This window comes from Taudactylus pleione, unplaced genomic scaffold (assembly GCF_031769625.1).
Source record: "Taudactylus pleione unplaced genomic scaffold, aTauple2 ptg000757l, whole genome shotgun sequence".
Lineage (NCBI taxonomy): Eukaryota > Metazoa > Chordata > Amphibia > Anura > Myobatrachidae > Taudactylus > Taudactylus pleione.
Genome location: NW_028285159.1, coordinates 251383 through 264404, shown reverse-complemented (window position 1 = coordinate 264404; position 13022 = coordinate 251383). Strand labels below are relative to the sequence as shown.

General features: G+C 39.4%; 1 protein-coding gene across 1 annotated transcript; it reads left to right on the top strand.

Moving 5' to 3' along the window:
* Nucleotides 1-5207: 5207 nt before the first annotated feature.
* Nucleotides 5208-6854, top strand: TMEM215 (transmembrane protein 215). The gene has a single exon (XM_088457330.1). The coding sequence runs from the start codon at nt 5466-5468 to the stop codon at nt 6144-6146; it is 681 nt and encodes a 226-aa protein (XP_088313456.1). The 5' UTR covers nt 5208-5465; the 3' UTR covers nt 6147-6854.
* Nucleotides 6855-13022: the final 6168 nt, after the last annotated feature.

Here is a 13022-nt window from a genome sequence, read left to right as displayed (position 1 = left end):
AGTTCAGATCTCTGAGATCGGAACCCGTTCATCTCTAGTGAAAACAATATTGTGAGCAGTTACAATAGGTGGACAAAATTGACTTGAAATGACTGGAAATTAATGTTATTGATGTTAATAATAATGTTATTGATGTTAATAATACTGAAAAACAGGTCCAAATTACATGATTTTAGCTGTTTTTATACATTTTTAAAGAGATCTAAAACCAAAACTTTTGCAGGTGATTTTGCCAAAACCAAATCATGATGAAGATTTAGAACCAAAACCAATACACCGGGGGTTTGCGCACATCTCTATAATAGATAGATAGATATATGCAATATATTGTATATATATACATATATCTATACATATATCTATACATATATATATATATATATATATATATTATATATATATATTAGGGGTGAGCGGGTTCGGTTTTACTCGGATTTACTCGGATCTTTAAACGGCATTTTATTGGCTATCGCCTATCATGTGTTTTGGATAGCCAATATAATAAATCCGAATTTGCGGTAAAGTGGCGATAAGAACCGAGTAAATCCGAGTAAAACCGAGCCTGCACATCCCTAATATATATATATATATTTGTGTTTATTTACAAAATATTCAATATTCAATAAATAATAAACACACTTTGCTCCACTCTACATTATACTAACGTTTTTACAGGTAATTTGCTCATGTGGACAAAAAAAAAATTTCATATCACAGGTGCGAGTCCAAAAATGGCACACATTTCATATCCCTGTGGGATTCACTTTGAATTGATAAATGTTTCTACAAAGATCCAGCCCGGCAGACACCTGGCTGTGTGTTGTAGTGAGAAACTAAACGGATGCATGGAATGGGCTGTGTTGTGGTACATTATAGGTCTAATATTTATTCCTGTTGTTCAGTCATTTCCATTAATAAACACTGGCTGACCTTGACTGTGGACATTGTTAGGGACATTGTACATGTACATGACGAGAAACTGAATATGTTGGACATCAAGTATATTAAAAGTAAAAGCTTCCATACATACAGTATATAGGTCGTGTGAAAATGAAGAATGTAATATTGATTGCATTGTTTATTTTAAATACTGTAGACCTTGTTTTTGACCTAATAGTTGGCATAACTAAAATGGAGAGACATTAGTGATTCTTAAAAAGAAGTAATTGCTGTAGTAAAATGCCATCCCTGTATCATTATATTTAATATGATTACCAGTTTGGGTTCCTCCCGAGACTTTTTCCTTCAACTACAGTACAGTATGTCACTTACAAGCCAATTCATCAAAGATTGTAAATCCCTACTGTAGACAAACAGCAAGTATAGCAAGCAGTCACGTATTGCTTAGCTGCCCTGGCTGTATTTTTTCATACACTGCATAGAGAAGGGATTTTCTTATTACTAACATAATAAAAAGCAATAAACAGACTGCCCTTATAACCAGTGAAAGTGGTCTGCTGAGAAACAATGCCTATGCTTTACCTTCTGTATGTGACTACAAAATGTCACTAGTACGGTAGCCGTGAACATGTTTGCAGTAGATTTGCCTTTCACAATTGAGGTCTGATTATTCACAGTTTTCATTCACAGCTCACATTTATGTTTTTATTTTTTCAATTTTCAAACACTATTAATATATTTTGCGACAGGCCATGCTGTGCGTTACCTGACATGGTCTTATCTTAAACTATGCGACCTGTCAGAAAATCACAGTGGGCGGCTGCAGGAATATAATCTTCCAGCATCCGCCAATATGAGAGAGACATCCCAGCTCCTCTGCATCCCTGCACCCTTCCCCAGTGACTGTCGTGCTGCCGACCACTGCTGATTGGTCAGGACGGCAGGACCACCAACCCGGTGGCAGCAGAGAGAAGTAGCTGCTGGGGAAATATAAATTAACGCTACTTAGCCCCCCTAGTGTGCACCTAGCAGCTGCTCAGAGGAGCAACGGTTGGGGAAATCAAAGTTGCGATGGTTGCGATGTTCCAAACATCGATATTTCGATATATATTGATGACCAATTTAGTAAACATCAATGTGAATGTTAAGTGTTTCTAAAAATATTGTTATTATATTTTTTTTATAAAAATATGTACCAATAGTAAATAAATGTTATTGGCCTAATTCAATTTAAAAAAAAACTTACAATTTTTTGAAAAAAAAAAAGTGCCAGTTAAGTGGTTAAGTACTTAATTTTTTTTCCTGAACTTCAAAAGGTGTGTGAGGACTTTTTACTTTGCTCATGTGAAGTATATAGCTGCTTTGCATCTTTTTCTGTATGTTCGAGATGAAAATAACTCAGATTATAGTAACAGCTGGTAGGAAGTTGGAAGGAGTCCAATCACTGCTTTCAGTTACAAATGACAGTGTGCTACTTTCCTCCTCAGTGTCTGCGGATACAGATAAAGAAATAGGTGTGATGATTTCAGAACCCTCAAATAGGATATTTCATTTCTGTATACATTTCATTAATGACACGGAATAGTGAAGAGGCATTTGAAAAGCAAAGATATTTTACTTCATTTGTACAAGTGGAAAGCAAATGCAATGCTAACATGTATGATGTTAGTATGTTATTTATAGTCTATAAATATATAAAGCCCCAGTATGCATACACTCATATGGACACTGCTGGTTTATAGTTCTCATTTGTGGCAGGAGGTGATCTCATTAGCAATAGATGATAGTTAAAAGGCGTGATTCATGTGCTGAAAAATGTATCTACTGTAATGCTGCAATTCTGGTCAGTTTAGTTGTTTCAGAAATATCTGCCTGGTGAGGGGTATATTTACTAAAGTGCAGGATTTTAGTAATGGAGATGTTGCCCATAGCAACCAATCAGATTATTTTTAACATTTATCAAGCACCTTCTAGAAGATAATAGCTATAATCTGATTGGTCGCTATAGGCAACATCTCCACTTCTAAACCCGTACTCTAGTAAATATACCCGAGTATTTACATCATCATCATCAAGATCTTTTCAAGGTCATTTAGGATTGACAGATACCGTATAAGACCAAATGATACCCGTGATTTCACTGACCCATAGGGCCCTGCTGATTGGCCCAAGCACAAAATGGCCACATATTTTAATTTGACCTCATTTGTTTTATTTGTACATACATCTGGCCACTTGAGTTGAGCAGTTGTATCTTACTGTGTATGGGCTTTTTAAGAATACTGTATGTCAGCAAAATAGCAGGTAGACACTGTCATAAGGGCAATTATATCCATGAAGCTGGACACTGCAAGACAAGTGCAATCATCTAGCTATGCATAAACTGATTGCTGTCTGTTCTATACATAAGAAAACTAAAAAAAAGGTTAGCAGTCAGTGATATATTCATCATACAGTAAAAGTACTGTATGTGGCATTAAGTGGGAAATGTTACGTAACCAAAAGAAATCTGAATGGACATATGTGATGATGTTTCATTTTTCTCATAAACAAGTTAAAATGTATAATCTGCATCAATTGGTGCCTCAGGCATTGTGGAAGCGTGAAGCCTGTTAATATGGCATCAGATGCAGATCTATTGTGATGGTAATAATTTAACCAGGGCAGACTGACTTAATAGAAAACCAAATGATTAGTTTTCCACCTCTCAGCTACAACAGTATGCATATATATGCTGCTATAGGTCACGCATAAACACTTTATATTCTGGTTGTATATCAGAAGGAAACGAATACAAAAAAAAGTTCAGTAGGCAATATACTGTATTATGCATGTACAGTGCTAGTAAATACCACTGATATCATTATGTCACAGTGCAAATATATGGTGCATTTATTTAAGAATGCCTCTACCTCCACCTGCCTTGAGCCTTTATTTAACGCATGTACTACTTACTAAAGCAATAATAAAACATTCAATTGAATGTATTTGTGAATAGGTATGTACTGCTGATTACTACATATGTTTACTTTGTAAACATAATACTTTTTGTGTATCAGGAAACTTACAGCACACCCCTCGTACAGTAACTATGTACTTGTTATATGATCCAAAGTAATGAAATTACTGAAATCCGCCAACTCCAAGGAAAGTAGCACATTGAAGCCTCCCAAACAGGGAAACCTTTTAACATTTCCATATCTTAGTTGCTCAATAAAGCTTCATGCACACAAAAAAAACCTTGTTTTAACGGTTAAGATGTGCAGATGGTCACATAATTGCATCTACATCATAAACCATAGGAGTGTCTTTATCCACCTTATCCACTCATCATCCAGAAGAAAAAAAATGCTCTTTGCTATAGATGCCATATTGCCAAGCGGATCACTGCACAGCATTGTAACACCAGCCAAAAAGCTTGCAAACCACTCAAGTGATATCAAAATATGGGCCAAAAAGCTTTTGTACTGCGTCTTTTTTAATTTTTGGGTCTTTACAAAGTTTAACAATGTATTATATCATTGTAGTATATTTTAGAGACGTAGAGTACATCCTTTGTCAACATATAGCATTGCAATCTTTTTTAATTAAATAGAGTTTGAAGGCTTGGAAATTATTATCTTAAGCAGGGGGTCCATCTTTCAGGAAATCCCTTTGAAGAGTAGGAGAGATACATGTAATCCCTGGACAAGGATCATCCTTCAGACTGTAGCCCACAGAGGAGATGAGCTATCAATGATATACAAGTTCATCCAGGGTATCTCAAGTTTTCAGAGAAAAGAGATTCCAAGCAGTTACTGTACATTCACGCTTTAGACTGTATGTCTTTAGAGCAGTCAGACATTGAATTCCTACACTTGTGACTGAAACCCTGCAGCAGCACATATTACACATAAGGACTAAAGCTTATACTATTTGTATTGTTATTTTCCTTCTTTTAAATTTATCTTGTCAGGGATGCATTTTATCACCTGTACTGTGGTGAATTAAAATATTTTTGATTAATTTAAAGGTCAGTTATTTTACTGGGGACCTTGCAGCGATGAATTTGCTGATCTGTTATTTAAAATAATAAAGCAGGAGGTTCCTAAGTGCTTTATCTTTCTAGTATTTAAAGTCCACTCCTCTGCTCTTTCTCCACTCCCCTCCCTCTTTTCACATAGTCTTGCATTAAGAGATGAGTGTCTCCGTTTCCATTCAAGCACTTTGAGCACATGCAGGATCTCACTGTTCTGGCATCCGAAACACAGCATCTGGTTCCCAGTGGACTCTTCTGTAAGGATCGTGTCGGCTCCAGGAGAAATGTCTTCACATGTGAATAATCCATCTCATTCAGGAGTTACTGCGATCATTTTAGGAATATATTAACTAAGAATGCGAGAGTTATAAGGGACTACAGCCTGGTGTCATCTGTGGAGGTATTAAGGAAACAGTTTGACAAAAGAAGTGTTTTTGTTTGGTTTTGTTTCTTTACTGATTTGTTGGTTTGGTGCTATCTAACCCAGAGGAGCAAGGAGCTGCTGGTGCCCTGATGTTCAAAAAGTACAGTCTAATGGTGTAGAGAGATGAGACCAGATGATATCAACCCACGTACTGGACTGGTGGTAGCCCTAATGAGTATATTCCTTGTTTTTGGCTTCATGTTTACAGTTTCTGGTTTCAAAGGGGAAACTCTGGGATCCATTCCCCTTCTTGCCATAGGTCCAGCTATTTTCCTGCCTGGAGTGGCAGCTATTACCCTGACCAGGAGAACAGATGGCTGTACTAAGTGGCCTTACAAATATTGCACCTGCTGCTGTAAAAAGGGTAGAGATAAAGAAAATGTGGAGCTTTTGAAAACCCCATCGGACATGGAGTCTGGAAAGGGGAGTTCTAATGAGCTGGACAAAAAGACAGAACCAGAGGAAAAGGGTGAGGGCTGTGAGCCCAGCAAAATCATCACCATAGTGGATTCCAGGACGCTCACTATGAAGGTGGATGGAGATGAGATGGTCAGGTACCTGGACCAATGCTATTCCAAAAACACATTACCTGGAGGGGTAGAAAACCACAGCATCTGTTCTGCTTTTGATAAAAAGTTTACCCCAGAAAGAATTATCTACACTGCCACAGAGGAGAAAGTTACCCTTGATCCTAGAGATAGTGATGCAGGAGCCAATCCTCAAGGGGGGGAGAGCCCTTATAACAGGTATTGCTGTTACGTAAAACCAACAGAAGTGAACTGGGACCAAGAGACAGTTGTGTAAACCCTATACGTACACATATACACTAAACAAGAATGTTTTTGCACTGCATGACAGATTCAGGTTCTGTTTAAAAAAAAAAAAAAGTCCAGGTACTTATACCTGGCAACCTTCTGCTGAGGGGTTGTTGTTGCAGACCAGCATGCCTAGGTTTAGAGGTCACCTGTTTCCTTAGTGATGATTCTGGCCAATTGTTTCATCTGCGAGCACAGTGCCTTGATATGTATGCAATGGACGTTACTGATCAGCTATAAGACAATGAGCAGGGCTAACAGCACAGGCAGGCTGTGGTGTACACCGTTTTCCTCTAGTACACTCAAAGCTATTGTCTGTGGCTCTAATAAGTTGCTGCAACAACAATTTCTTTTTATATATCATATATGATGCAAAATATTATGTTACATGTGGAGAAACAGGTACCATATACTTTTTCTGGTAAAATCAATATATTTCAGCTTAGCACTGCAAATATGTGCTGCTATATGTATGCTCAGAAATAGCATAATCCTCACTAACACAATTGAATTTAATGAATGGGACGCTGCTGTTAACCTCTGACTTCTGACTGATAGTTCTTATTCTAGGGGAGCTAGCATTAAGATACTTTTTAATATATGAATAAAATGTAATTATTATTTTTTTTTAAAAGCACATGTTTTATTATATTTGTTGTTAAATATTTATGCTCCAAATCTTGTTATTTTGCTATGATTGGAGAACTTTTAGTCATTGACTAAATCTCTTAATAGACTCCAATGGCAAAAGTGAATTTATAAGCTATTACACTATAGCCAATATAGTACTGAGAAGAACTGTAACCAAACAATGAATACAATAAAAATAATGTAATGTTTCAGTGATGAAAGATATTACAATGTTCTGTTATATTTAAATTATGCAATATATTAAAACTGTTTCTGGTAGTATTTTCCATTGCTCATGCAAGACAGTATTAGAAGCTGCCATACATTCATTTTTTCTGTTTCCTTCCTAAAAATAAAATATGCACTCGCTATAATTATGGACTATGTACTTTAAAACTATAAATTGTTTGTAAAATGTAGGTTTCTTAATGAACAGTAAACTATATTGCTTGCATATAATTTATGGTAGTGTGTGTGTATTGGTTATTTCAGGTTTTGATGATCGGGTTTATTTCTAAATCCAGTCTTTGAACTGTTGTTCCTTGGTGTACATATTTGCTTGGATGTGTGAGTGAGACTTAATATAGAACATTGGGGCAATCTTATGCATTTATAATAGATTTTGTGTGTGTTTTCAATATGCTGGCTTCACCACATTGTTCCTTAAAGGTCTTGTAAAATAAATTGTTTCTCAGTCCTCTGGCTATGAAAATAATAATGTAAAAAAGTTGACTAAGCTTTAAAACGTTAAAAGGGGAAAGTTCAGCTTTGCGTTTCATTTGGGAAAGAGAGAGAATAGCCGTTATAACCTGTGACCTTCAAGAATGATGTGTATAAATGAGGAATAAATAGGGGTCTGTACTTTCATTTAATGATCTATATGATTAATTACAATGTTTTATTGGTAATATCATAATTTTTACACATAATATTGATATTCTATTAATAACCTTACATTTTGCTAAAAAATAATGAGTATAATTTCATATAAAGTATGGAAGAAGCAGAATTTAAAAATATACAATGGCTCAGTGTTGGGACTATAATAGTTAGTGCTTTTAAACTGGGTTTTTGTCCAACCATAAATATTGCCATAAAAACAGTAGAAAAAAAATAGCTAATATAAAAAGTAGTGTCCCTCATAAGTATAAAGCTGAACTGATCAATTTACTGGAAATGTATATATTGTCTAAAATGTTTGATTAAAATAATTATAAGTGTAAAAGTATAACACAACCAGTGCATAGAAAAAATCTTAGTTGCTGATTTTGAGTCGCAATGCGCACGTAACTGCGTAAGCGCCAAACAAAAATATCCGCTTCTGCGCATACGCTGAACCAGGTTTCTACACACGGACGGAGATCACTAGTGCGTATGGATTGATCTGTCCATTGATGGACCACACTATCTGTGAAATTGTCATTTCTCAATGTTTGCAGAATGCAGACAGAGTGGGATGGCTGTTTCTGTAGGATCTTTTGCACCCAGCCCATATACTAATGATGATGGCTGCGGATGTATAAACAGTGGGAGGGATAGGCTCCTACATGCATTCACACAGAATTTTAGTATACACAGGTGGAGTCTCACATTAGTATAATGTAAGCAGGCAGCTGTGGCCAGACAGAATAGTGTCCTCAGAAGCGTGTGAGTCAGAAAAATGTGAATATGCTGGCGAGAACTTCATTCTTACAATTCTTCAAATTCAAATGTGATTCAGGAATAAAACAACTAGAATAAAACATAAGGGGCCTGATTCAGCAGCGTACGCAATTGCAGCTTGAGTACTCACTGCACGCGAATAGACTCCCATTTTCTGCGACAGGTCAGACCTGCTGTAATTGTCGTTATGGGCCGATGTGCTTCAATCGTACCGATGTATACACAGGACTGCGGGGTATTACAGATGTGAGAAAGCAGCAGTGGGCGTCTCTAGGCTGGCGGAGCTTTGGCAGGCATTAGCATATTTTCGCAGCTTCATAGGGTGCGATTACGCAGCTGCGATCGCAATTGCGATCCATACTGAATCAGGCCAAATGTTCTCTGTTTACATATACATATTTTTATATCAATTGTAAATTAAATTAATTACCTATTCAAGGTAAGCATGTGTGTCCGAATAAATATTCAACACATTTTCCTCTTCACCTTAAAGAAATTTCAGGTATATTTATCACAAGCCGCATCTCGGATGCTGATGGGATGTGATAAACTCACCCAAATTCACAATGCGATATCTGAATACTTCACAAGAATGTATCAAATATTGTATGTTGGGACAGAGGGCCTGATTCAGAAATGGATGGATTGTGCAATTCCGTCCATCTCAGATGCATATGCAGAAGGTGTCAGACACCTCCTTGCTGCATTTGTGATACCACCATCGCAACCATGTCGAGATGGCTGCTCCTTTGGTCAGGCTGCGGGAGCTGAAGCTTCCCACAGCCTGACCGGGTGCTGGTCACTTAAAAGGCCAATAATCTGCATCCACTGACCTTGGCCTCATCCATCCTCGAAAACGGGGGCAACACGCCCCCATTTTCGGAAACGATGACCAGGCACACACCTGCTCCGCACCCCAAATGCCACAGCATGACAATCATGGGTCCAGGGCGATGCAAAGGGATGGCGGCCGGTTGAGAGATTTATCTACCGGCCAGGAGCACCAACCTATTTTTTGGGAGTCTCCCGGCCATCTTTGGACAGTAGGCATGTATGCATTACATTCAATAAAATAATGTGAAAACGGGTCTTTTCACACCCTTTTCACATTAGTTTAGTTTCACATGAATTTACTTAAGGGCAATTGGAGTAGAATTCGTTTAATTCTACTACAAACCCTAATTATCACATGTTTTAAGTAAGCAGATTGCATTTCCCATTCTTGTAATGGGAAATGGGATCTGCCCAGATTTACTAAAAATATATTGTGATAAAATAGCAGGGGAAACCCTGCGATAATAATGCCATCTTCAGATGGCGTAATTAGGGCTTACCCCTCTTTCCCCTGTTTCAGCTGCTCTATGCCGGCATCTCGGCTTGCAGCAGAGAGCAACTGACCGGGGTCACAGCGCAGGAGCTCGGACATTAGCTGACTATTGCCCCAGGGGACCTTGCTGGAGCACCAATCAGCATGAAAGTGTAAGCTGAAGAGAGGGAGGGGGGGTCGCAGTGGAGGGGGATGCCGCAGGGCTAGGGTCATGGGGGGGCGGGGTGGGGATGTGATCGCGGTGGTGTGCAGGGGGGTATGGTGAACCGGCAATGTATGTGCGGACAGGAAGAAGTGTGCGATGGGGATTCGCAGAGACATAGGACCTCATTCAGAGTCGGTCGAAGCGGCCGCACGGTCGTACGGGAAAAGGGGCCGGATATGCAAATGATTCCCTCGCAAGTTGCGTCCCTAAGTTCGGATCGGTAGTTGGCCGACCAAGGGGAGGAAGCGGCCGGAAGACAAAAAAATACGCCCCTTCTCGTACGCATTACACGTCATCTCCGGGCATATAAGGATTAATCGACACCGTCGGGAACCATCGGAACTGGTCGTAGAGCTTAAGGTTGACCATACCCTCTCTTAAGCTCTACGATCATGTCAGTGTAAAAACCTCCCATGTCACATGTGCCATGACGCTACTTTGTTAATTATGCACTCCCATAAACCGTATGCACTCCCATAAAACGCTGTTCGCATAATTAGGCACGCCTGCGTCCGGATCTCCACTCCCCCGTTTTCAAGCACCTTCCCCAGTTACCACCCACAAACGCCTCAATCTGTCACTCAAACTACCGACCTGGCTGTGTTCAAGGAGAGAGAAATTTCTGATCGTAGCGGCTAATTTGCGCACGCGCATTGCGAACTTTACACATGCGCAGTATAGCGAACATCGGTGGCGTATGACCGTGCGGCCGCTTCGGCCTACTCTGAATGAGGTCCAGAGCTTTATCGCAAGCTCTTTCCCTGCATGCAGATGTTAGTACATCCAAGTGATATTTCCTAAATTCGCAATGTGACTTTAGTCGAAAAAAATCACACTACAACCATATTTAAAATGCAGATTGTAGTAAATAGGGGCCTTAGTAAAAATAATAAAATGAGAAAAGTAAAAACATAAGGTTGCAGAATTTCCTGAAATTTATGTTTATAATTGCTGAATCAAACAATACATACTATCTATTTTTTCTGATTTTTATAACTGGTTCCATCTACTTTCAAGTTGTCAGAATATATTCAGGAGGCAAGTGGGAGCTTTCCCTGGATCTCAGGGCCTGATTCAGAGCCGGACGCTATTTGCGGACGGTCGTTCCAAAAAAGGGGCCGGCTATTTAAATTGAGCGCTCGCTCTTTGCGGTTTATTGACGCTTCTATGTCTGAGCGAGCGAACGAAAAATGCGCTCGCTATTTTGTAAAGACGCCCCTTTGTCGTTCACATCACACGTCATCTCCGCTATTTATTAGATTAATCGGGTACATCGAAAGGCATCTGAACTGCTCGCAGTGCTTGTGGTAGGTTTTACTTCCCACTATCACTGCGAGCAGTTCAGGCTAAAAGACAACCAAGTGACGTGGTCGATGACGCTCCTTTACTAATTATGCACTCCCATTAAATGCCCTTTTGACCGTTTGGCACGCCTGCGTTCGGATCTCCACTCCCCCGTTTTCAAGCACCTTCCCCTGTTACCACCCACAAACGGTACATTCTGGCAATCAAATTAGCAGCCCCTCGCTGTTTTGCGAGTGCATGATTTCCGACCGCAATAACTGGTTTGCGCATGCACATTACGACTCATACGCATGCGCAGTTGTGCGAACATCACTCAGAGCGAACGAGCGGCCGCTTACGAACGGCTCTGAATCAGGCCCTCAGTGCCTTAATCAGAGATGTACGCTATTCCGATATTTATGCAGTTAAGCGAATATCATTCAACTATGGATGCATCACGGTCACACTGCGCACTGCACACGTACTAAGGTGGGGCATCTCAATACATTTACAGCAGGCTACGGCATTAGCATATTTTCACACAGCATCTTCGAGCGGGATCACAGCTGTGAATGCATTAGCATACAGATGCGCCCAAGTTCATTGTGGCTGATCGCACCACAAACATGCGCACGCATCGTGCTACGCGCCACGGTAAGTTATGGAGCGTCCCCGTTTGTGAGAGTGCATCTCCAGTCCTATGGAGAAACGAATGCACATCTACGACCGCGGGAGTGCGTCTCCCATTCATTCCTATGGAGATGCAAATGCATGGCGTCAATCGTGGGAGTCAGTCTCGCACCATACATGGCGCAAGACGCTGCGCCAAGGACAAGGATGCAGCTGGGCATATCTGTATATATCTGAAACAGGGCCTCAGGCAGCTATTGATTTACTTTCCTACTTTTATAAAAATACATTTCAATCATTTAGCATTAGTAGCTGTTGTTGTTGTTACCTATATTTCTTATTTTTTTCTTAGTCTTTCAGTTAAGATTTTTTTCTATATAATTTGACTACATTTTATAAATATTATTTGAAAATATTAGAACTAGAGATGTGCTGTTCCGTTTTATTCGGAATTAATTGGATATGTTCGGATCTCAAAAACTGCAACGTGTTTTGGATAGCCAATAAGAGAAATCCGAACTAATCCGAACTTGCGATAATTTGGCGATAAGAACCGAATAAAACCGAACCCGCACATCTCTAATTAGAACTGAGGGGCCTATTTATCATGAGGTCACTGTTGCATCAATAACGATACTTGTATGTTGCTGCTTGTCATCATTTTAAAATATCTCCAATAGACAACCTGGACTGTTCTTCATAGAGTTTCACTCCCACCCCAGGACGGATCTACAGGACTCTCCTTGTGATTTTCTTCTCTTGAGTGATTTCTCCTCTCCCCTTTCTGCTTTTTCTCACCCCTACCTTCTTTCAATGTACATGCATAAAAATGCATATTTTTTTTGCTCTATCCTGCCAACATCATCCAGAGATGTTTTTTTAATAGAAAAGATATAACAATAATAATACATGTATCACTGCAAAATTTGTGCCACAATTGTTGTCTGAGAGTTACCTGACTCACGTGTTGAACTGGATTCAGTGGAGACCAGCTTGACTGGAACCATGGATGAGGTAAATAGCTATATTTGCATCAGAATTGTATGGCAGTGAGAACTGCCTTTGATGATAAATGACAGGAACAGGAAACTTGTAATGTTGGGGTGGAACCAGTAGAAAACTTGGAG

Coding starts and splice junctions, on each gene's coding strand:
- TMEM215 (XM_088457330.1), top strand. CDS start 5,466: ATGAGACCAGATGATATCAACCCACGTACTGGACTGGTGGTAGCCCTA.